General features: G+C 38.4%; 2 protein-coding genes across 4 annotated transcripts in view; one reads left to right on the top strand and one right to left on the bottom strand.

Moving 5' to 3' along the window:
- Window positions 1–21,810, bottom strand: part of lhfpl4a (LHFPL tetraspan subfamily member 4a) — a 43,963-nt gene extending 22,153 nt beyond the window's left edge. For 2 of the 3 annotated variants that reach the window (XM_051112236.1, XM_051112235.1), the window contains exons 1-2: window positions 20,644–21,809; window positions 2,203–2,439 (exon numbers count right to left, since the gene is read on the bottom strand). In XM_051112236.1, the coding sequence (XP_050968193.1) occupies window positions 2,203–2,439; window positions 20,644–21,049 (643 nt within the window). In that variant the 5' untranslated portion in view covers window positions 21,050–21,809. Of the gene's footprint in view, window positions 1–2,202; window positions 2,440–20,643 lie in introns of all 3 variants that reach the window. The other variant, XM_051112234.1, reaches the window with a different exon arrangement.
- setd5 (SET domain containing 5) overlaps window positions 1–26,063 on the top strand; it is a 195,018-nt gene that overhangs the window by 61,791 nt on the left and 107,164 nt on the right. The window lies entirely within an intron of this gene.

The following is a 26,063-nucleotide window of genomic DNA, read 5'->3' as shown; positions in this document are numbered from 1 at the left end:
TCTCGTCTCTCACTCCCTGTAACACTATCACACATCAATGGTCTGCTCTCCATTTCTGGCTATCAATTTACAATACTGTACATCCAATGACAAACAGTTACTTGCTTTAAAAGCTATAGGCTACTATCTGTAATATCCAATTGTACATACAGTGTTAATCTAATTTACACTAGCTATACTGTAATAGTAATAGTAATACTCTGTGTCCTGCACCATGGGCATGTTTTACTCTTATGATGTTAATGGCAGTGTTGAGGAAAGTTACTTTGAAAAGTAATGCATTACAATTCTGCGTTACACCCTGGAAAAGTAACTAATTACGTTACTTAGTTACTTTTTATGGAAAGTACACCAAAAGTGAAACGAATTCACCTCAGGCTGAATGAAAAGTATGTTTAGGCAGGAGATCACTTTTCAGCTATAAAAAATGAAGCAAATGTTAATCTAAAGTAATTTTTGCCTATTAGTATGGTTGCACTGCATCATTGCATCAAGGTCAGCAGCAAAGACACTGGTTAATAAAATAGGATTTAATACATAAAGGATATTTGTTTTATTTAACATATTTTATTATTGCAGGGTTGCGTCATATTCTGAGTTTGCACTTCACTGTTTTTATTCATTTTGAGGAATATTGTTTTTGTGAGTGAGATGAATTAATGCATGTTCACATTTGGTCTAGAACTACAGTAACATCATGTTTACTCCCAATTTCCAGACAGGAGACTTGTCAATTAATAAATGGGGAAAAAAGTAACTGGCGTTAATTATTTGGAAAAGTAACATTTTCTTAGAAATTCAAAAGTAATGCGTTACTTTACTAGTTACTTGAAAAAAGTAATATTATTACGTAACTCTCATTACTTGTAATGCGTTACCCCCAACACTGGTTAATGGTATGTTCAGGTGGAGCTCAAGGCTCAAGGAGAGTCTTTCTAACATTAGACCAACAGAATGCATGTAGTGGAACATGTCAGGGAATGAATTTAAATGAATGAGATTTAATTAAAGGTTTATTTGGGGGGGTCAAATAAGATGGTGGAGTACAGTAGAGTGGATATAAGGCAGAGAGAACACACAAAAGGTGGGGGAGGTTTGGCAACCTCCCACAAGGTTTGTATTGATTTTTCAGAACCTATGCCCCAGATATCACAGATGCTGTGCACACAAACTCACACATTTTTCTTCTTTCTGTCGTCATCGCTTATGTACCTTTTTTCCAAATTAATTAGCAGAGAGCAAGGGTGATGGAGAACATGTATGTGCTATGACAGCTGTGGAGTGCCAAGCTGCTGGGGAGAGAGCAGCAGATCCTCTTATCTTGCTGGAATCTGACATGTAACCATGACAACTTCCCCAGTTGATTTGGAATGCTATAAAGGAATTGGGGGTGTTTTTTCTTCTGATTTTCTCTTTTTTCTTGCCAATTATTGATTGTTGTAAAAGCAATCACAGGATGTGGAAATATGGAAATGCTGTCAAAAAGTCTGATTTAAGATATCAAATATTTATGAACATGCTGTATACCTCTGCAGGCACTCATCAGAGTGGTATTTACACCTGGCCACTTCATGTATTTTTGATTGTTCGGAATGCAATCCAGTTGAGCTTGTTTTATTGATGTTTGGCTACATAAATGTGTGTCCGCAAAACATATATAAATTCTTGCACTAATGCAGCTAAAAAGTAGTTCACTTCCGTTGTAATAATTACACTCTCTTCTGTCCATATGGCAATTAATGTTTGAGTTTTGCGGTTGCTACATCCGTTTCACCCGTCATTGCTTACTCATGTGTGGATTATAGGGCTACCAATCTTCCGTATGCCGACATACTCCCAGTTGGAAGGAGTAAAGCTTGCATATGTTGCATGAACAAGCAGATGCTTTTACATTTGACAGAGTTGCATCTGAAACACATCCTAAACCAACACCTGAAGACTGGATTGCAAAGCAACTTGAATGTGCCTTGGAAGGCACTTACACTTGGTCTTTTCATGACTGAATCATTATGATGGCCAAGTGTAAATATCCCTAGTCACTCAAGCTTACTTACACATCATATCAGTCACCAAAGTGGAGCTAACAAAACGAGGGCACCAAGAAGCTATCCCAAAAAGTCCACAGCAACACTGTGACTGTTTAGTCAAATCAAACAATAAACATTTTATGAATTGATTAAAAATCCATAGGCCACCTCTCACCTTTACTTTCAGCCTTGATTTCCTCGTGCATAAAGTCGTTCTGGCGGTTTCCGAGGACAAATGCAAGAAAGGACAAGATGAGAGCATCTAGGATGCCGATGATGGCCAGTATGTAAGCCCAGCGCACTGAACAGTTTCCCAGTGTGTACTTTCCTGTCTCCTCTCCACACATATCCCGGATGACCTCTGCATCCCAGCCATCTGGGAAAATCAAACAGCCCAGCACCAGGCACACAGCTGCCAAGAGAGAAAGGTTGAGAGACTGAGACAAAGGATTGTATCACAAAAATTTAATTAAAAATAAATAAATTTAAAGAAGTAAACAGTGGTCAGAGTAGATGTGTAAAATATATGAACACTAGTTACATATAAATTAAGACAAATAAATAATATGTGACCCTGGACTACAAAACCAGTCATAAGGGTCAATTTTTTGGAAGCTGAGATTTATACATCACCTGAAAGCTTTCCACTGATGTATGATTTGTTAGGATAGGACAATATTTGGCCCGAGATGCAACTATTTGAAAATTTTGAATCTGAGGATGCAAAAAAATATTAAGACAATTGCCTTTAAAGTTGTCCAAATGAAGTTCTTAGCAATGCATATTACTAATCAGAAATTAAGTTTTGATATATTTATGTTAGGAAATTTACAAAATATCTTCATGGAACATGATTTTTACCTAATATCCTACTGATTTTTGGCATAAAAGAAGAATCGATAATTTTGACCCATAAAATGTTTTGTTGGCTATTGCTACAAACATACCCGTGCAATTTATGACTGATTTTGTGGTCCAGGGTCACATATTAAAATATACCTAAATAGCACCTTATAGAAAAGTTGGTCACCTTTTATTTTACAGTGCTCATTTGGCTCAAGTAAAAAGTATCCTCTGAGAAATACTGTGCTTTTGTGCTACAAATTCACGTTCTTACTGTGAGGTGACTTATAGTAACAAATTGAAATATTGCAGACAAACAAGTGCTTCCCAGTGGACTGACTGTGTAATACTTAAAATTAGTTTTTACTACATTGTTTTGCTATATATCATTTTTACAAATCATATAAACATATATTTCAAATAAAAAATGAATAAATTCCATCTGATTCTAAAATTCACGTATAATCTAAGTTTTTGCAACTGTTCAGAACAAACAAACAACAAAAACAACAAAAGAAATTTGATAAAGAACTTGTTCTTTTTGAACGGAGGGGAGGAACCCTGCGCAGCCCTAAGAAAAGCTGTTATCCTAGGCAGTCACCTATTACAAATACTTCACCTATTTCAGACCTCTGAATCTTTTCTCCCTTAACTTCTTTGTATATTAAAAAATAGTTTTAGCTTCATAAAGGCACATAAGACTACTGGTCCACTGAAAGAAGTCCAAGCACGCTCAATGGAAAATCCACCCATGGAACTAGAGAAGTCTAGGAAAAGGGCCCTTTCATGTTATTTTCCATTCACATTCAATCATACTCTGTAATTAGAGGACCTCAAATGTTTTACCATTGCATAACACTTCATGAAGTACCATATGTATCATATTTGTCCTAACCTCCATATATATTTGCCTTTAGTACTCATTGTAATTTCTCTATATTTAAATTTGGCACAACAAGAATTCAGGCCAATTAAGGGCCAATTAAGTTTATGCATAGTTTTTACTCTTCCTTTTTCTTTGTATGGTCATAACTGTGATGTGTTTCCACATGAATGAAAAATTTGTGGGTGTATTGTAAATTAAGCAGGCAGAGCAGAGAGGAAGATTTTCTATAAATAATCACTTAAATTGCAGGCCTGTTCTTCACACAAAAGAATTTCAAAGCTTTGCAATGTAGAACACAAAGTGGCAGGGCTTATTGAACATTGAATTCATGGTTTAATTAATTTAAACAAAAATTTGCTTTATGAGCCCTTCTATTTTGTGAATTAATTCAAAGATCATTTAAGAAGAGACAACACAGACACTGAACTACAAGACTGCAAACACAAAATTACAGTGTTCATACAAAGATTTATTTTTGTAAGCTGTGGGGGTGGTAGTCCTTTTGCACTAGGGTCTATACGATTTTAGTTACACCACTGTTACAAAAGTTGCTTGTAACAATGTCAATAAATGTCATTTAATAACTAATTTAAACTGACAAATTGCATCAGTGAAAGTAATTTTTATGGGATGGATCAAGCAGAAATAGATCCTTGAAATGTCCTTTGGGCCACCCCATTAAAATTTTCCTGGAGGTACCAGATGTCTAGATGTCTTACCACAGTTACAAAAGTAATTTCTAGCTTAAATCAAACACCGCAACTGAAACAAAGAACCTCATATTAGCTGTGAAACAAGGTGGTTGAGATTGTTATATAGGTGTGTTTTGCTGATTCATGGCCCAGCAAACCTGCCAAATCATAACGTTAAATGTAAATACAAAGCCATCTGTAAAAAAAAAAAAAAAAATCTAAACAAAGACTTCACCTTTCAACCTGGCACTAACCCATACATACAAGCATCTGATCTCATACCACTTTGACATGGTTACTTGAAAAGTCTGTAATCCTTTTTAGGTTTTTCAGTAATTGCATATTTAATATGCACCATATTTGTGGTATGTGAATAAGACATACAGTATGTGTGAATAAGACATCTTTGTCTAAATGTCATCATGTGCATGCCCACTGTGGACCTAGACGTGGAGTTGAGTACTAAGGAAATCACAAACATAGTCTCAGCTATGTCCCAGTAGTATGCCTAGTCCACTGACCAAGCAACTGATCTGGATCTGGAGATATGGAATCGCCTCAGCGACTCTACCAGAAGCGGACAGTAGGGAAGTATTTTTACTCTGCTGTAAAAGTACTTTTCAAGAGTTTGGTCATAAATATATCAAGTGTTTTTCTTTAGAAAACTTTACTTTACAACATTCCAAACCATAATATTGTACGTTTTACTGCACTATGTTTCATATTAAATATAATTTAATACTTAATTACATTAGAAATCTATTACTTTCTTACTTTCACTCAAGTAAAAGTAATTCAAAGATTTATCCGCCGCCGAGTACGCAGCGTAACTTCAGACGGCAGACGGAGGGCTCACACTGCGACCGAAGGGAACCGTGGCCCTGCTGCACCGGAAGGGGGAGCCCGGTCCAATGCTGGATGAGCCAAAAAGATTCGGAACGAGTGGTGGAGGGACTCTCACTGTGACTGGGGAGCTTTGGCTCTGCTGCACCGGAAGGGAGAGTCCCCCTTGCGACGATGTATCGGGCGTGGAGCCCCCCACTGCAACCGAAGGGAGCCGTGGCTCTGCTGCACCGGGAGGGAGAGCCCCGTCTGCCACTGAGCATGCAGCGCAACTCAAATGATAGACGGAGGGCCCACACTGTGACCGAAGGGAGCCACGGCTCTGCTGCACCGGGAGGGGAAGCCCTGTTAAATGCTGAATAGGAGAGAAGATTTAAGGCGATTGGTGGAGGCTCTGCTGCACCGGAAGGGAGAGTTCCTCTTGCGACAATGTATGAGATGGAGGGCTCCCGCTGCGACCGAAGGGAGCCGCGGCTCTGCTGCACCGGTAGGGGGAGCCCCGTCCAATGTTCAATAAGTAAATAAACTCAAAGCGAGTGATGGAGGGACTCTCACTGCATCCGAAGGGAGCTGCGGCTCTGCTGCACCGGAAGGGAGAGTCTCCCTTGCGGCTGAATACGAAGCGTGGTTTGATGCCTTGGATGGAGGGCTTTTACTGCAACCGAAGGGGGCCTGTGGCTTTGCTGCACCGGGAGGGAGAGCCCCGTCCGACGCAGAGTACGCAGCGTAACTCGAGACGACGGACGGAGGGCTCACACTGCGACCGAAGGGAGCCATGGCCCTGCTGCACCGGAAGGGAGAGACCCGTCCGTTGCTGGATGTGCAAATGAGATCTGAAACGATGGCTGAAGGGCTGAAGGGTGAACAAAAAGGGGCTTTGACTGGCTGCATCGGAAAGGAGAGCCTTGACTGCTCGAGTAAGCGACGTTATTAAAAGCAGGGAACTTTTTCTGTTTATTTATTTATTTCTGATCAAGGCTAGATGGGCTTCCTTTAAGTGGTGGTGATTGGACCGGATATAGCTTCTGAAAGCATCTGATGACCACTGACCAACCGCTTGTATCTGATGCTGTGAGAGAAATTATTATTATTATTTTTTTTTTTTTGAGCTGCTGTAGTTGCTGCTCCGATGCAAAATGAGTGGCTGGACTTTTTTTTTTTGGTTTGTTTTTTTTTTTGGTTTGTTTTTTCGATGGGTAAGCCCGTTTGAGCAAGAATCAGTTTTAGAGGTCTTCGAATTAGAAATATGTTGCACGTTGGTTAGAGTTATTGATGCATAGAGGGTCAAGAAAGGATTTAGATTGAGCGTTCCTGAGTTGGAAGCAGGAAAAGGGAGCGTGATATTTTACATTGAAAAGAAGGGTAAGAAGGGAGATAAGGAAGGGTCATAACCATTTGCGGAGGCAGCCTCACGCGTGGATTAGCTCCTGGCCATCGATAGGGAAAAGGAGCAGCAGGAGGGTAAGAGTAAAGTGGCAGATCTTGAGTGGCTAGCGAAGACAGCCTCACACTAGCATCTGCTACCAGAGGTAGAAGGGAAGGGGTGGGAAGGATAGGAGGTTGGAAAGTCATGTCAGTGTGCAGTGTGAGGAGCAGCTGAGTCTGGGGTGCAGCCCAGGCTTGCTAATGGCTTGCTAGGACTCGATGATCGAGGAGAGCTGAAACTTTATCTGGAAGAAAACAACGTTATTTTAAATGAAGTCGAGAGCTGTAAGGAAGGGGAGCATGGGGCGCAATTGTTGGCAAAGGCAGTATCACTCTTAAATCAGCATCTGGGTTAGTGTCTGCTAAGGGAGCTGGAGGCCACTGAAAGAAAAAGAGTTATTAGTAACAGGAGGAAAAGCCTGAGATGTGTGGGCCTGAGTTGCAAGTGGAGACAGCCTCACGCTTTCTTCAACTGCTGTAGGTCATGGGAAGGGAGTGGGGTTTGAGACATCCAGAAGAGCCTGTGGAGCCAGTGAAGGCAGCCTCATGCTACCGTATGCTGTTGGAGCTGGAGGCCGCTGAAAAAGAAAAGGATTAAAAGTAACGGGAAGCAACTTCAGGCTTGTTTCAGCTGCTGGGAGTGGTTTGTGACATTCTGCAGTAAATGCTAAAATGCTTGAGTGGCCTGCAGTGTTGCCAACCCAGCAAATTTGTTGCTAGGTTTAAAAACTTCTCAGACCATCCTAGAAACTTTTTTTTTTAAATTAAATTATTAAAAAAATTAACCTTTTTTTTTTAATTATGGTTATTAGTATTACTATAATACTTATTTATTTAATTTTTACTTATTTTATTATTTTTTATATGTTATACATTTATATTAATAATTGACAACATTTGCAACTTTTCATTAAAAACGTGAAAAAAAAAATGATAAAAAGACACACTTTTCCTCTTAACCACACAAAATGAGAGTTGAAACAGCTGGCCAGCTGAGCAGCAGATCAGCTGGTAAGAGAGGTGCTTAGCAGTAAGCTTATCACATACAAATTATGTTGCTAGTTGCACAAAAACATTAATAGTAGCTTTATGATACACATTAGTTGGGACTATGCACCTATGATTGTTAGTTTAGGTGCACTGTTGAACGTATTTTTTCTCGAAAACCAATCTTTTTCCATCGTATCTGTCTGTGTACAATGTGTAATTTAAAGCCCAGCTAAATGCTAGTGAGAATTAATACAGAACATTTGAGTAATTTCGTTTCGCGACTTCACCTACAAACACACACAAAAATCATTTGCATCGCGGCCTGCATCGCGCTAGTGACTGCTGCGAGAGCTGGAGGCCTGACTGCATGCGGCGCTGCGGCCGGAAGACCCACGGTGAAAAGTTGAGCCAAAGCAGGAAGCGAGTGAGGTTTTGCTGCGGTGAGAACTGGGACGCGACCCGGGCTCAATGACGCCTGCCGCTGTGACCCAACGCTCGAGGAGAGCCGGGTCTTGTGCGGGACTATGGTGGTGTCAAACGAGGAGAGTTCAGGGCTTTGCTCGATCTGTTGGCCGTCTTGGTGGCTGGAGTGGATTGAGGAGTGAGGTTGGCTAATCTGCAGGGTGAAAAAATATCCCGTACGGGTCCGCTTTGTTTGTGTCCTCTGCGAGAATGATTCGTCGAGATTAAACAGCGTATACTGTCCACTTTCCGTGCGGAGAATATTGGCATGGTCGAATAATACGATGATGCCGGGGAAGAAACTGGAAGTCTCGCCGGTGGAGGCGATGTTAAGCCTCGGCGTTGTGGTGAACGTGTGGCTAATCGAGCGGAGCGATGATGCGTGGAGCTCGACGGCAGTTGCGACAGGAGATCTCGTGTGACGTTACTGGTCTCGTCGTTGTGCGGAAACGGAAGTCTGTAATATAATGGCGAAAGGAGCAAAACCGAATGCCGAAAAACAGTCGAATGACGGAGGTAAGTCGGCTGTGTGCTTATATATGACTTGTGCTAGCTAGACGAGTTGCACCTGTGCCAAATTAGTTGATTATCTGATCATGCTCCTCCCAAACTTTGTTATCAAACATCATTTAAAGAAATAGTGCCATCGAAAGGTGACAGTGTAGTAACCTCATGTCGGCTGCATCTGGACCAAAAAGCACACCGCAACACACCGCATAGACTACAGCTAACTGCAAACAAGCATGTGCGTTCTGCACCTGCGTGTAAAGAATTACCACTTTAAGGGCAAATAGCGGCCTATGGAATTTCGCTATGGCACCAGTTGTCACTATGCCCATAGAGGCAACCTCAAACCATTTCAAATGCTGCTCATTTACAACACCCAAAGAGCCCCATTGGTAACTAAACACAGATATCCATCTAAATATGATTATTTTAAATGCTATTATTATTATTATTATTATTATGTTAAAATAGAGGAGCGAAAGGCTTAGTGAGAGAAAGATGTTAGAATTACTGTATGGTTCCATAAGGCAATGCAAGATTACCCCAACTAGACAGTACATGTAACACTTAGAAAGAAGGTTCTTGCTTTGTCCTTGCCAATTTAAAATTACACTGATGCAGTCTGTCTGACCAGCACTAGAGGCGTAGAGGTCGATGGCTCATGCCTATGGTGCACATAAATGATGTGCGGCTAGGTGGTCCATCTGAAGTGAACGTAAGGCCATACAGGAAAATACAGTATAATTTACAAGCCCACATACATGCCAAAGTTTTGCTTTCTGTAACTAAGTACTTTAGCTGAAGGTCAGTGGAAACCATGTCAACTACAGGCGCTGGACAATGAAACACTGGTCAATATAGTGCTGGCTATATTTGCACAGCCTGGTGGCCAATCTTCACTGATTGCACATTCCACCAGTAAGAGCAAAGTGTGAAGTTTGACTATGTGCACCCAATGGTTCAAAAATTGTACCTTGAGAGTGGTGCCATGTATCAGGATGATAATGCACCAATACACACAGCAAGACTGTTGACAGAGTGGTCTGAACATAAAAGTGAAGTTGAATATCTCCCATGGCCTGCACAGTCAACAAATCTTAATATTATTGAGCCACTTTGGGGTGTTTTAAAGGAGCAGGTTAGGATACTTTTTCCTACACAAGCATCATGTAGTGACCTGGCCAATGTTCTGCAAGAGAAGAATGGCTTAAAATCCATCTAGCTACTGTGCAAGACTTGTATTTGTCATTGTCAAGGTGAAATGATGCTGTATTGGCCGCAAAAGTATTCCCAACACCATACTAACTGTGGTCTAAAACCAGGTGTTTCAGTTTCATTGTCCAACCCTTGTAGATGAGCCCTAGAGAAAGACAGACACCAATCAGGACAAGACCATGGGAACTAGACGAGTCCTCTGCACAATCTGACTTGTGCTGCAGTGTGGAATTAAACCACATCATGCTGGTTTCGTCTAGCCAGAAGAGAACTCACTGAGCCTGGTTTCTCCCAAGGCTTTGTTCTGTCACAGATGGAGTTTTGGTTCCTTGCCACTATTGCCTTTGGCTTGCTTAGTTGGGGACGCTTAATTTCTGCCAATATTGTCAGCTTGATTGCACAGATACTAACCAGATAATAACCTGAGCTGGATGATGACATCACTGAATCAACAATGAACTGACATTAAAAGAAAAACTGACTGTCGTCTTGCATTATTGACAGACTATTTTCTTGTTTGACACTGTAAAGCTGCATTGTATTCAATCTGTATTGTATAAAGCGCTAAATAAATAAAGGTGACTTGACTTGCTGATGGAGTTTTTTGTGACAAGTGCTCTGATGTGACTGCCACAGTCTTATCCATTCTTATCCATGTCATTATGCAGTTGTGAGAGGAAAGCAGCCACAGGTGTGACAGACAAGATATTCTACCACACCACAAAGAAGAAGTCACCCCAGTATGCAGGACTTGCTGGTCAACACTGAATGCAAAAGGGAGCAATGCCACCAACCTATTTTTATTTTAGCAGATTTGGCCACTATACAGAGAGTAAGTTGCAACAATTTTGCTAGTCTTGAAATGGGAAAAGTTACATTAACCTGTTAATTCCTTTCTATGTTTTATTATATCTACATTCCTCTGGGCTATTCATCTAAAAGTGTGCTCACCAGATAAAAACTTTTGGATTATCGTATTTTTACCTCAAAAATCTTTCAAGAGCAATATTTATTTATTTATTTTTCCCAAAAATGGGGTGATGTGAGCATTATGGAGCGTTAAACTCTCAGATGTAATTTATGTTTTATTCATATTTGATGCCGGAGGGTGTCGACGCACTTATAAGAGTAATAAAACTCATGAGGTTCCAGGAAATCCCCAATATGGACAAAGACATCCAGCTATAGCTGTAGTTAAATAAAATGCAGACAGAGATATTTTTTGTACTGTTGAAACAGTATACGTTTTATCTGTGTTCATCAAGCCATCTTAGGTATTTTCATAAGGATAATAAATATTTATAATGCAAAGTCAATAGACATAGCGTTTATCACATAGAATACTATAAAATAATATAATTTCTGCCTCATTCTGTGATAAGAAGCCACATCACTTAACAGAAGGAAGTTAGCAAGACATTAATATTGTAATATTATAGCATATTAATATTATATTAAGAAAACATGGAAAATCAAGAACAGAGGCACATTTTAGGATCATCTCAGGCAAGAAATGTAACCAAGGGAAGGGCTCCAAGCTCGGAATTTAGTTTGAATCCAGAGAACTGCCCCATTTCCCTCAAGCTGGGATAACAATAGTTAGCAGTAAAGAGCTGGGGTGGAGGAGGGATGCCGGAAAACTGTTGAGGTAAGTTGGTTTTATATATATTTACTATTTTGCTAATTAAGTTGAGTATCTTAAAGGGGTCATCGAATGCAAAGTTCACTTTTTCATGTTGTTTTAACATTAATGTGTGTTGGCAGTGTATGTACAAATCTACCCTATAATGATAAAAAATCCATGCAGTGGCGATCTGTAAAAATAATATCCCCTTTTTCAAATCGAGCCATTCTCAGATGCCAGTCAGTGTGACGTCACACCGACAGAGGCCACTTCCACAATAGTTGATTGACATGAGTGTCTTACCGCAGATCAGCTGTCACAGTCCAACCTCCATTGTTTCGATGCCGAAGCAGGGATGTAAGTTAGACAAGAATATCTCAGATTGAGCGATTGAGGTGTTGTGTTGCTGGATGTAATAATGAACATAGTCGTCGTCATTTACTCCCGACATCTGAGGTGCTGAAAATGCGGTGGATTACGTTTGTTTGTAAAGGGAATGCGCCTCCCAATCTACATAAATGCGTCTATGTTCACGCAAATCATTCGTGATCCAGCTTCACCTACAGCAGAAGTGAGTATAAGGTTTTTTTTATGAATCTCTGCAATCACCTTTCCTAATAACGTGCCAGTTAGCAAGTTTTGCGGCTAAACGCGCTAAATGCGGCTAAAGTAAAGCTCGTCACTCCACAGAGAGAAGAGGGGGCGGGGCGAGCAGAGCTCATTTGCATTTAAAGGAACAATCCCTCAGAATGGGATGATTTTTACATAGCTCATTTTGACAAGGTAAAAAGGGTGTTGTTTTACACAACGATTGAGAATTTTTAACCACAGTATATTATAGACTTTTCATTAAGACCCTAAAGAATCACATCAACTTGTGGAAAATGGGCATCTGATGACGTGATTAACGTGCTCCACCAGTGCTGAATTAGTTGATTATCTGAACATGCTTCTTCTGAATTTCGTTAAGAAAACATTATATTTTGTATTCATATTACTTAACTTTGTTAAGAAAACATCATATAAAAAGATCTGAGAAAGGGTCTGAAAAGTTTTAGGGCAGCTATCTTGTGTCTTGTCCCTGATCAAATGTTGAATGAACTCCACAGGCAATCCTTAACACCAAATCGCTAAATAATTAAGGGCTTTGAGTGTCATCAGTGATATTTTTGTGAAAAGAGAAAATATTTTGCTATTATATTTTCAAAGCTACTTTTTAAATTTGCATTTTCATGGGTTACATTCCCAGGCAATAAATTAAGTAATATGTATACCTTGAATAAAAATTCTATGTCTGCCAAGCACAGAAATGTTAAACTGTGAGCAAAACAAGGCAACTCTCTCTCTCATGCTGCTTGCTCCCATCAGGGGTCACCACAGTGGAATAATCCACAAAACTTATTTGCCACATATTTAATTCCAGATAAGCTATACCACAATAACATCCAAATTTGGTTCTATAAAATGTATACATATCTCTGAGTGATTTCCAGAGCTCTTTATGTTAAAAACTCTACACCAACATTATGGCAAGCTCTTTTAAAATTTAATTAGTTGTAAGTCTGACTAGTCATAACACCAATTCCAAATATCTCATATGCAGTTTTGACTGGTAATAATTTACATTTGAAGATATCTACAATGTAATTTTCACTAGCAATTACTGACTTTTCACGTTGTCATTTTATAAGTAATTAACTGATCTGATCCTAGATCTGTTATATCTGAGATCAGGTGTATCTACATCACTATTTACAAGTAATTATTTCAACGTCAGCATGAGACCAGGACTGTAACCGCTGTAAGAGTAGTTGTCAGAATCTTGAAAATTTTGATTCAGTTCATGTTAATCAAGTCACCACCACATGCAATAGACAACATTTTTAGAAGTCTCTAACAATGCTAACATGAATGACATGAAAAATCTGAAATTAGAGTTAGACTTTAGACTCTTAACTAAAGAGATTTAGTATTATTAAAAAATGTACATGAAAATGACAATAAGCCTCTGTCAAACAGCTATATAACTGTATACTGGTAAGTTTGTTGTAGTGAAGTACAGGTATTATCAGATTAATAAATTATGAAACAACATATATTCCACCCCCTCTAGATGCATTGTGACCTGATAATGTAAGAAGTAATCATACACAAACATACACAGTAGGATAAAATTATGCCTCCCTTTCTTGCTCACCATCATCTACTTGTTATCCTACAAAGCACCCTGAATCCCTTTAGCTCCACTGTGGTCTTCATATCCATCACCTCTGGTTCCACCTTGGTCCTCCAAACCCTTAGCTCCACTGTGTTCCTCCAATCTTTCTGGATCCCTTGTTTGTCAATCCTCTGATTCTGACCTTCTACTTTGCCTTGGCTCTCTGGTTCCTCTACCTCTACCTTGGCCCACAGATCTCCTGACTTCACCTTAGGCTTCAGTTCCTCCAGCTCTGCCATGGTTCTCCATTACATTTGCTCTACCTGAATCTCAAGTTCATACATCTCCCCTTGGTCTTTACTTCTCTGGAGCAGGAATCTGTTTCCCATTCACAGCCCTGGCCCTCCCTCCAACTATGTCTGTATTCTCTGTGAGCGAAGCCTACATGGACTGTTCATTAGGTGGTCATGCTTTGGGCATGGAACAGGTAGCATAAACATGCATCTTTTTGAGCTTTTTACACTTTGTGAATTGTGCATCACAAAGCTCTTTTTTTTAAAACCAACTCAAGCACAAGGTTTTTTGGAGGCATCCTCGTTTTAAACATCAGCTCGACCTGATCGTCACAAGACACTGCTGCTGTTAAAGCTCAGACTGTGATACCAAGCCACCTGAAGAACCATACATTGATACCAGTAAGGTACATCATTCAGGGAAGGCAGAGGCAATTATCAAATCTCTAGAGGAGGCTTTTCTAAAGCTTACCCCAGCAAAGTTGGAATTGACTAAGGAACACTATTTACAACACTGCCATTGAATTCTTCCGGCAAGAAGCAGAGGAACACGCAAGATTAGTTTAAGGCCAACTAAGACCTCACTGCAGTTATAGAAAATAATGCATGCAGCACTGTTGGAATATAAACTTCACCCATCACAGTCAACAATACAGGCACTGAGGTTAGAAGGAAACAAATAAAAAACTGCCATTGTTTAAAAGATGTCTGATTGATGCTCTGTGAGCAAATCCAGGTAGCTACAGATGCTGGAAACATCCGTAGCTGCGATTTTGTGTTACAAGCTACTAAACACATGCCTATTATGGAGGACCTGATGATTTGCCTACCACAGAAAAGCTGAGCAAAGCCATTCATAATCTGCCATCTAAGAAAGCCCCAGGACTAGATGGAATCCCCCAAGAGTTTGTAATGTGTGCTAAAGGTATTTCGAACAACTGAACAAACTGCTCTGCAAATGATGGGAGAAAAGAACAGTAGGCCTATATTGAAATATGAAGGACTGTAACATTATCACCCTGTATAAAAACAAAGGGGATCATGGTGATAACTATCATGGGATATCTCTGTTGAACATCACTGATGTCAGAGTGTGGTTTCAGATCAGAGTGCTCAACAATAGCTGATCTTTTCCCTGTCACAGCTTTAGGATAAATGTAGAGAACAGAAACAGCCACTACACATAACATTCATAGACCTGACAAAGGTGTTTGACCTTGTTAGTCAACATGGTCTGTTCATGATTCCTGAGTTTGGTTGCCCACCTAAGCTACTGAGCATGGTTCAGGTGATTTCACACAGATATGTTCTTTATGTGTACCTTTATGTATGAAAAGACTAAACATTTTTAAAGTGCACTGTTTGCGAAGAATTCTTGGCATCATTTGGTCTGACCAAGTTACAAACAAAGAGGTCATGGACTGAGCTGGCATCCCGAGCTTGTTCAAGCTTGTTAGGCAACGTTGACCTGGCTGGCTTGGCTTTGCCTACGAAATGAAACAAGAGAATCCCAAACAACCTTCTCTATGGAGGACTGGTCATTTGGAAGAGAACCCATGGATGCGCTTATTTATGCTTCAAGGATATCTGTAAGCCAGACGTTAAGGCAGGGCCGTTGGAAGCAATAGGTTTGTGGAGCAGATTAATATGGATATTCACTGTCTGACAGAGAATAGTCTCAAAATTCAGACTACATATGTATTTTAACTGTCACTGTCCCGCTAGTGGGACGCCTTCACTATATTACAATTAAATCACATTTAAATTACAATTAATTATCACTGTTTTTTGTTACAAATTATATTGGAACAGTAATAAATTAATTTATGACAGGAGTGCATATCAAAAATCCACATCATAACCGGAGGCTTTAATTTTATAGCAATTTTGCATAAATTTTTATATATACTAAAAAAAACAATAGTACAGTACATTTTTTTTTTACAGTAAATTTAAACGTCTATAATTTTTTTACACTTTAATTTTTTTAATGGGTGGTATTGACGTTTAAATTGTGCAATCATGGTATAGTTCATTTATAGACTAACTTTGGCTTTTTACTATTGCTGATTGTATTTAGGCTTCAAAATTTCTAATATTGTAGTTTTGTTGGTCAACAGAGTTTATTTTCTAGAAGAATCCAAAAGCCCATGGAAAAATGCCATTGGCTTGTTGTCAAGGAAACCAGGGTAAAGCTAACTTTGGGGATGACAAAATTATGTAATCTCTGAAGCATTTCTAATAGATTCACTTCCCTTGATTATCATTGGGGGTTGAAGGTCCAAAATGGCTGCTTAGATAAGTTTGTGAGTATACTGTATATATAAAACAGAGTGAAACAAAGCCCTGGAGTCTCTACTTAATGAGCCAATGAGTTGAATGAGGTGTGTTTTATTAGGGAGACATACAAATGTGCAGTGTGGGGGGTACTCACAATTGGGAAACACTCACTTTGAAGACATGTTATTACAAACCATTACTGTTTAGAAGGGATTTGAGTTAATTTCACTTTTGTAATGTTCAATGTTTATTATCTGTAATGTTTCAAAGATATATGCTTTTTCAGACCATAAAAGTTATATCATGTTACTTTTCTAAAAGCTACAAAAAGATTGAGACTTACAGGATTAAATGAATCAAAATGTTAATCATGGCTACTCTATCCCAAAGCCGAAACCAGAAATAGGTTTCAAGTTCACCAGCAGAAGACAGGGGGACAAGAACCAGCTGCTCAGTATGGCTGTGTGAGAAGGCAGCCTGACAGTGAAAAAAAAAAAAAAGAAATCTTAAACAAAAAGTGAAAAAAAAAAAAAAAAAATATATATATATATATATATATATATATTATAAACTCCACTGAGAGAATAATGTGACTTGGTCAATGAAATCAACATACTGTCTCTACAGAAATCCATTAATTCCTGACCACCAATCATTCATTACTGATTTGAAAAATGAAATAGCTATTAACACCCACACAACTGTACAACCACTTTAAATTACTTAAAAACATATGCAGCTGTATTCACCATTATTCACCACCCAGTTATTCAAGTTATGTTCTAAACACATTATGGTGGGGCTTTTACTTATTTCCTCTGCAAAGATGACAGCCAATCATGACAGCTGGCACACTCAAGTCTTAAATGAGATGACCAAAGGTTTCAATCAAAGAAGAAGAAGGAGAAAAAAAGAAAGAAAGAAATATTACTGTTAGGGTTTTGTAGACAGTACTTTTTTTTAAATTAAGAAATTCATAAAACATTTCCTTCCTGCTTGAAAATAGAATATAATCTGAAATGTTTTGTAATCCAGTCATGCTAAACACCTTATGTAGTTTCAAGAAAAATCTAGTTTTAAACTTTGCTGGCTGAGATAAGAAAAGAAAGAAAAGCTTTCAATCTAAAAATGTACATATTTGTGCAGATCACTGCCAGGCGCACGGTGACACAGATACTTACTCAGGATAAAAGCATGAGGTAATTTAATAAATGCACACTATGTGAAGCCCACATATCTAGTGTATTTACTTGGGACTAAAAAACTTACATTTTCCAACATTTTGGGCCCAAAAAATCTGCTTGATTAGTAACAGTGAACTTGTTAAGGTAGAAATAAAAGTTGCCCTGTACACCAGAGCTTTCTAAATGTTGAAAACTGTTGCAAAGCAGAAGGCACATCTGACATTTTAAAACGTAATTTCTTAACAGAAATAAAAACCAGGGCTACGTAACAATGAACTGCAGAAGTACTCTAGGCCAGTGGTTCTCAACTCCAGTCCTCAAGGCCCACTGCTCTGCACATTTTGTATGTTTCTGAATCTGACACACTCAGTTCAGTTCATGGATCTTTCTCCTAATGAGCTGATGATCTGAATCAAGTGCGGTAAATGAGGGAGACATACAAAATGTGCAGAGCAGTGGGCCCCGAGGACTGGAGTTGAGAACCACTGCTCTAGGCTACCCATTTGGCAGTCAGGACTATTTCTCATATCATCCTAGACCAGACTCCTGCAGTCCCACTCAGTTTCACATCTCAAGTTGCCCCCAAGGACCAAACAGCAAGATAAAGCAACAGTGCCAGAAAAAACATAAGATGTTTAGGTGTTTAAGAAAAAAAAAAAAAAAAAACTAGGTAGGTGCCAAGGTCAGCTGGGGGAGCCTGAAGTTTGTGGAGCTGAAGTTCCACAAATAAATTCCATTGATGTATGGTTTGTTAGGACAGGACATTTTTTGCCCAACATACAACTATTTGAAAATCTGGAATCTGAGGGTGGAAAAAATCAAAATATTGAGAAAATTGCATTTAAAGTTGTCCAAATGAAATTCTTAGCAATGCATATTACTAATCAAAAATTAACTTTTGATATATTTACGGTAAGAAATGTACATAATATCTTCATGGAATATGATCTTTACTTAATATCCTAGTGATTTTTGGCATAAAAAAAAAAATATATATATATATATACATATATATATAATATTATAAATAATATATAATAAAAGAAATAATATATAATAAAATAATAATAATTTGACCCATGCAATGTGTTTTTAGCTATTGCTACCCATGCTACTTAAGACTGGTTTTGTGGTCCACACCACTTTCATACTGCTATACAGAAATTATAGCCAACACCTACTGAAAGAACTGTTTCAGACAGTTTTCTATCATGAACTGTATGTTTGAATGGGTTTGAAATCTAGACTTTGTCTATGCCATTCCAACGCTTTAATTGTATTGTTTTTGAACCATTCTGCAGTACCCCTGCTTCTATGTTTTGCATCAAAACATTATGTTGCTGCATGACCCAACGGTGCCTTCAGTAATGGCAAAGTGTCCAGTTCCTGATGTAGCAAAACATCATCAAACCATAACACCACCATCACCATGCTTGACTGTTATGTGAGGTTCCTCTGTTCCAGGATTCTTGAGGATCATCCAGGTGCCAAGCAAACATGAGACAAGGTTTCTTTCTTTTTTTTTTTTTTTTTGGTGAGCAATGGCTTCCACTATGAATCCCATTTTAGCCCAATTTATTTTTCTAATGGTAGTCATACTGACCTTTGCCAAGGCAAAAGAGGCCTGATCTTTGGATGATGCTCTAGGGTTCTAGAGAGTTCCTGGATAATTCTGTATAAAATGATTGTGTCAGTTTAATCATCAACCACACACCACAATCCACAAATAAATATGTGTACAAACCGAGAAATTTGGGACAAAGATGTTTTCACAGCACTGTAGGTACAAGAAACAGCAGCTTCATGCAGATTTGGCTTTTTAGGCTGTCTAACTACTTAAGAGAAACAGATACCAGATTGTATAGAAGCCATATAAAAGGTTACAGCCTAATGTGGGAATAGGAAAATGATTTATGTGTTCTAAGTGTTTAAGTTTGTATGAATGTGAATATGCTTGTGCACTGCACAGCTGTATTTGTTGTAACAAATTAGCTGTCAAATCCACCATGCAAATCAGCATTCTATTACAGTCTCCAAAAAGAACGGAAAAACGTGGAGGAGGAGAAAAACAAAGATGGAAAGAAACTCGTACCCATTCTTTTCCATCATGTAGATGTAAACAGACTATGTGAAAAAAATAACTTCATTGTTCACAATAATCCATACAGCCATTAAAAAACCTTGTTGTAAACTTCATATGCAGAACTGCTAATGTTGGTAATTGTAGCCACCTATGCTGTTACCATTAAGGCTTTAATTAACTAAAATTCAAAATCAAATGTCAATTCTGCTAAACCTAAATAATAATTTTAAATCATCAATATGAATTAAAGCTATCAAAATGTGGATTTTTATTAGAATTTAATCAGTATCACAGTAAGTTATCAAACCAGTAACACAGTAAATCATTTAAATAAATTGTTAATTAATACTTGACTAGTATAAGACATTATGTAACTAAATCATATTTGGGATACAGACATGTTTATGCATGCGCATACCAGCAACATAGGCTCACCCAGCTGTTGTTGCTTCTATTCAAGATTTTCTCTATCTAGACATCACAGTTATTTCTTTTTCTTTTACTTTTAAAAATAACACAATGCACCACATAGCGATACCTGGCAACCACAATGAACTGTTTTATTGCACAGGCAAACAATTTTTCTCCCTCCAGGAAGTTAAATTACCCCATTCCAAGGAATAGTAAACAGTAATAGTAGATTACTTGTTTTCTAGAGGAAAGCAGATCACTGTCATATGGGAATTTACAATATTAAATGTTGCAAACATAAAGAGATTGATTTAGTATACAGAAAACACAAAAGTGCTTCAGTTTGATCCTTACCAGTTTTGTTCTGTTGTTCTGTATAAGAAAGTGAAAAATGGCCTAGCATACATTGTGGAATGTTCCATCAAAAAGGCATTTAATATATATATATATATATATATATATATTTATAAATTTTCCTTTGCGCTTACAAGGCAACATGAAGGCATGATCACTGACAAACAGCTTTAGTGAAACCCCTGGAAACACGCACCCACAATGAGCTCCATTCAAATAAACAGGCATCGCATCAGTTCTTACACCAACCGCTTACATGTATTTTGTTGGAAGAAGATAAATCTAGAATAAAGGTAAATTATGGCGTATTCTAGATTTAACTATTTCCCACAAAAACCCTTAGAATAATAAAAAAAAAATACTCACCGCAAAGCAGCTGCATCCAAGCGCAGGTTTTGTAGACGGTGGCGGTGTTGCAGAAGAAGAAGAGCGCCATACAGGCGATGCAGCTCAAAATGAGCACCATGGACAGCAGCACGAAGAAAGAGGCCGCCTTAAACGCGCCGGACGGGATGGAACTGAAGTCGGAAAATGTTCCCTGGCAAATCAGCTCCCGGTTCGAGTTACCGTCGCCCACACAGTAATGGAACAACCCGAAGTAACCGGCATGTGGTGTACTCACGCTGTCCCCGATCCAGTAAGGCTGGATGAAGACTACCACGTTGATGGTGGCGAAGCAGATGGTGAAGATGGCCCACAGGACACCAATGGCTCGAGAGTTACGCATATAGTTGTCATGGTAAATCTTTGAGGCTTCTTGCGAAGGTAGCATTTTTTCTCGCTTGCTCCCAACCGTCTACTCTCCTGTGATTTGTTTCTGCTATTTCCGGCGACTCTATCTCCCCCTATCTACCCCACCGGTACCCTCAGAAATGCGCTTCAGCCGCGAGTCCACTAACTGGAGATAAATAAAGATTTGATCTGATTTGAAGTAGTAAAGCGGTGTCCGTCCTTGATTTGATTTGCCAGATAGAAAAAGTCTTTTTGTCACACCAGAACTGATCATGAATCAATTAAATAATTAATGGGAGGTTTGTTATGATAATGCATTCGGTGAAAAAAAAAAATCCCGTTCTGTTCCTTTCCACCTCCGTTCTAGAAAACAGGCGAGACGACTGAGATTACATTGCAAAACAAATGTCTGTGACAAAATCGACAATACGCATTATTGCTGCTCTGTGTGTCTGGGTATAAATAGTATATCCGGTGCACCTCTCATCGGCTGTAATGCTGTCAAGATCTCAATGATGGATCTTCCGCAGACGTGCGAGAGCAAATTTAACGAAATCTGGAACATCAGCGAGAGGCGTCGCGCATTGTCGTAATAATCACCTGTATGTGTCCGTCGACAAAAACATCTGAATTTCATTCAGAAGCGCACTCCATTTCGCAGTCTTAGATTTTGTCTTTCTTTTCCAAGCCACCGCGTCTCCGTTGTCCTGTTAGGCTATTTCTTCTTTGCGCGCACACGCTTATGGTGATGTTCAGAGCTGCCGGTGAATGCGCGTACTCGATTTGGGATATTGCAGAAATTTCAATAAGTACACGCCCCTTTAACATGCGTCAATACAAAATAGTAGCTGTAATTATTTTCATACGCGTTATAGAGAACGTTTTTAACTGTATAGCTTTTTTATTTTAGCATAATCTAGCAGACATGACAGGAACTGATGTTATCAGTGATCAGTAGCGAAAACCAATAATATGACATATCTTCTTATTCATAATTGTATTGTTTTCAACAACAAATCTTACCAATTTGTTGTCTCTATAGTTTCACCACAAATTACGAATTTCTTGCTTAAGGAAAAGCACTACTATGTTTTGACGTTTCTTTGCACAACATATTTTCTCCTAGAATAAATTAGACAAATACTTGTAGATTGTAACATTAAAGCAAACTGTCACGTTAAAGAACTATTTTCAGTGTCACAGAGAATAAATTATTGACAACCAGTAGTATATATACAAACCATGGCTCAAAAATAATTTCATACTTCAGTAATTCATTTAGATATAGATTCTAATTTATTCTTAATCACTTCATAACATTTTTGAATCAACATGCCCAAGAAAATGTTGTTAAGCCAACAGATTGATATTCTAATCAAGTCCTTTTTTACACTTTTGAACATTTTGCCTTTAATTTGGCAGGGCAGCATGAAGAAAGACAGGCAACGATAGGAACAGGATTGAGAAAGGACTGTTAATCTGTCATTCTCAAAAGAGCTGCTGCTTGATGAGTACTCATGTAAGGATTCTCAGAAATTTGTAACACATACAACTAAAAGTACACAAAAAAATAAAAAATAAATACAAACTGTCTAATATAGTTCCTATTGTGGATAAACTACTAATATCCATATTGTTGCCCTTACCTTTACTTGGTGAAGGAGTTACAAGGAGGTACAACTCATTGACTCATTTAACCTTGTCCAACATTAATGATGGTCATGCACAACTTACTCTGTTGTTTAATGAAACGTACAAATATTTTAGACCCACCTGCACCAGTAGAATCAAAGATTCCTAAATCGAGCTCATGCCCATGGTTTCATCATCATTCCTGTTTTTAGACAGGAGTGCCATAAAACAGAAGGTAAATGGAAAACAGATCACATGTCCCCCTGAAAATATTTTAAAGAAAAGTGCTGGACTGTTCTTCAGTGCACTGTCAAAGCAGCTAAAAATGAATATGTCTCAGATTTATTATCTAAAAATTCACATAATCCAAAAGTTCTGTTTAATACTTTTCACAAAGTGGTTAATCTAAAAAAGGGATTCGTCATATCCTAATGGTACCCTTGAGTTGTATATAAATGTTCTAGATTTTTTTTAGGAATAAGAAAGTGATAGAATTCATTATAAAATTGAAAACAACTTTACACCGGTGGATATTATGCCGACAAGCCTCTTTAGAGAAGTGTTAGGTGTGATTGGCCTATCATGAATTCTGAAATCTGAAATTCTCCCATCTTGCTTTAAGCACACAGTTATTAGGCCATTTCTGAAGAAGCCAAATCTCAATCCGTTTGATTTTATTAATTTTCAACTTGTTTCCATAATGCCCTTTTTGTTGAATATCCATTAAAATTCCAACCAGAGTTTAGGGCTCGCCATAGCACCTAAACCAACCTCTTTAAAGTAACAAATGACCTCTTGCTCGTTTTAATTCTGTTTGATTTACCGCTGCCTTTGATCCACTCCACCACAGCATTCTTTTAGATCACCTACAGCAGGAGGTTGGGATTAGTGGTATTGTTTTGTGCTGGTTTTGGTCTTATTGTTCTAACAGGTCTGTATCAGTTACAGTTGGGCAACCACATAGGTCCATGTTACATCCAACTCTCTTTTCTCTGTATATGTTAACTTTGGAGTCTGTTTTCAAGAAGGAGATTGCATACTGATACGCTGATGACACTCAACTGTATGTTCTATTACACCCAGCTGATAAGTTCTGTTCCACCATTGTTAAGTGTCTCGGGGATGTAAAATCCTGGATGACTAAGAATTATCATGACTTAAAAGAGAGAAAAACGGATGTTGTTATTTTTGGCCCTCTTAGCTCTTTACCCCTTATCTCTAGAAATATCCATACGCAATAAATCTGGGTGTATTTTTTTTAATTAAGAATTGAATTTTGCAAAACAAGTGAAAACTAGTTCCCAGTACTTAAGGTTAATAGCTAAGATAAAACCAGTGCTCTTATTCAGAGATCTGGAGATCTGCAGATCATCCATGCTTTTATATCATCTAGACTGGACTATTGTAACATTGTGTATTTAGGAATTTCTCAGTCATTGGTGAATCGGTTGCAGCTGGCTCAAAATGCTGCTGCTAAACTATTGACTGGTACCAGAAAGAGGGACAGAATTACTCACATTTTAACATCCCTACAATGGTTACCTGTCAGATATCAGATCGACTTCAACGCCTGTTAATAATTTGTAAAATTTCAAATCGTCTCGCTCCATCTTATCCATCAGATTTTGGTATTCTACATCAGCCATCCATCTTATCCATCAGATTTTGGTATTCTACATCAGCCAGTAAAGAATCTGGGATAAACTATTGCTCCAGATATCGACTTACGTGAAAAAGCAATTGGTTATGGAATAACTTACTGCTCACCATCAGCTCTGCCCCCACTTTGAATACTTTTATATTGCTCCAGATATCGACTTACGTGAAAAAGCAATTGGTTATGGAATAACTTACTGCTCACCATCAGCTCTGCCCCCACTTTGAATACTTTTATACCTTGGCTTTTGAATCTGACCTAAGAGAGACCTAAATAAAAGTTTTTTTATGATGTTGTGTTTGTTATTGGCTTTGTTTGGTTTTCTATGGTCTTGTGGCACTCATTCCTTTAAATGCAATAATTTGTTATAGATGCTGCTAATTACTATGTATTTATTAATTATTTATATGCTGCTGTTTATTTTTAGTGTTTTATATTCTTAATGCATGTTGGAGTATTTTTTTTATTGATTAGATTTTAAATTATTATATTTTTAATACTGATTTTGTACAGTAGCACATGTTTTAGTTTTAGTGTAGTTTTCTTTATGAGCCAGTGAAATGAAAATTCGTTAATAAGTGCATCCTACATGTACAATTGAATGACAATAAAGTTTCCTACCTACCTACCTACTACCTACCTACCTTGATTGCTCTGTACAGCACTTTGAGCTGCACTTTAGGCAGTTGTGGCCTAATGGTTGGAGAGTTGGACTTATAACCCAAAGGTTGCAGGTTCGAGTCTTAGGTCCAGCAGGGATCGTTGGTGGGAGAAGTAAATGACCAGTGCTCTCTTCCACCTTAAATACCACGACTGAGGTGAGACCCTTGAGCAAGGCACTGAACCACCAATAACTCTTCCAAAAATCATTTTTTTAAATTTTCTAGCTTTTTTCAGATGGAATCTAGTAATACGCATATTTAACTATTCAAAATCTGTATTGGTCCATCTCATGTAACTTTATTTAATTTTGTACAGAATTTTAAAGTGGAAGATGGATGGATTTTTCTCAGTCCTTTAACCAAAACTCTTATGTCTAAAAAGCATGTTTAAAAATATGTCAACAAATTCCTTTAATTTACCCTCAGGCAGGTGTTTATTTTAAATAAATTGTTGATTTCATGGTCTCTGGGTAACAGGAATGAACATCCATTATGTTATTATATAGTTTTGACTGCACATGTGAGGTATTAAGCTTCTCTCCTGGCTCCGGACTTACCTATTCCTGCTTCCCATGCTGCATCGATCCTTTGTTGTCCTGGACAGAATCCTAAGGAATTCAGATAAGAACTGTTTACCTTTGTTGAACGAACCGCTGTACATTTATGTGTGAGACGTACAGTTGGGAAGTTATCCTTTGTTTGAATTTAATAAATAAAGCATCATACTTAAACCTTCTGTGTCTGCCTCCTGAACAATATTGTGACAGAAGACCAGCCTTTCAACAAAACAAACACCTGAGCACTTTTCGCAACTAGTTCACACCATCCAGGAATCATTTCAACCACATCCTGTCTTGCCAGCATCATCCACATGTCCCGCGACCTATTCCGGCGAGGCGGCTTCTTTCAGTGGGTTTCTCCTCCAGCGGGTTTCTCCTCTACTTTGAGCTTCAACCAAAACAGTTTGTCAACGATCTAGCTAAGGTGGCTTTTATCATTTCGCTGCTATCCGGGAAAGAGCTGCAATGGGCTGAATCACTCTGGAATTCCCATAGTCCCCTAGTTCGTTCCCTGGATGTATTCGTGGACCATTTCCGGGATGT

Source organism: Labeo rohita, chromosome 6 (genome assembly GCF_022985175.1).
Source record: "Labeo rohita strain BAU-BD-2019 chromosome 6, IGBB_LRoh.1.0, whole genome shotgun sequence".
NCBI lineage: Eukaryota > Metazoa > Chordata > Actinopteri > Cypriniformes > Cyprinidae > Labeo > Labeo rohita.
Note: the sequence above shows the minus strand (reverse complement) of the source record. Positions and strands in the feature narration are given on the sequence as shown.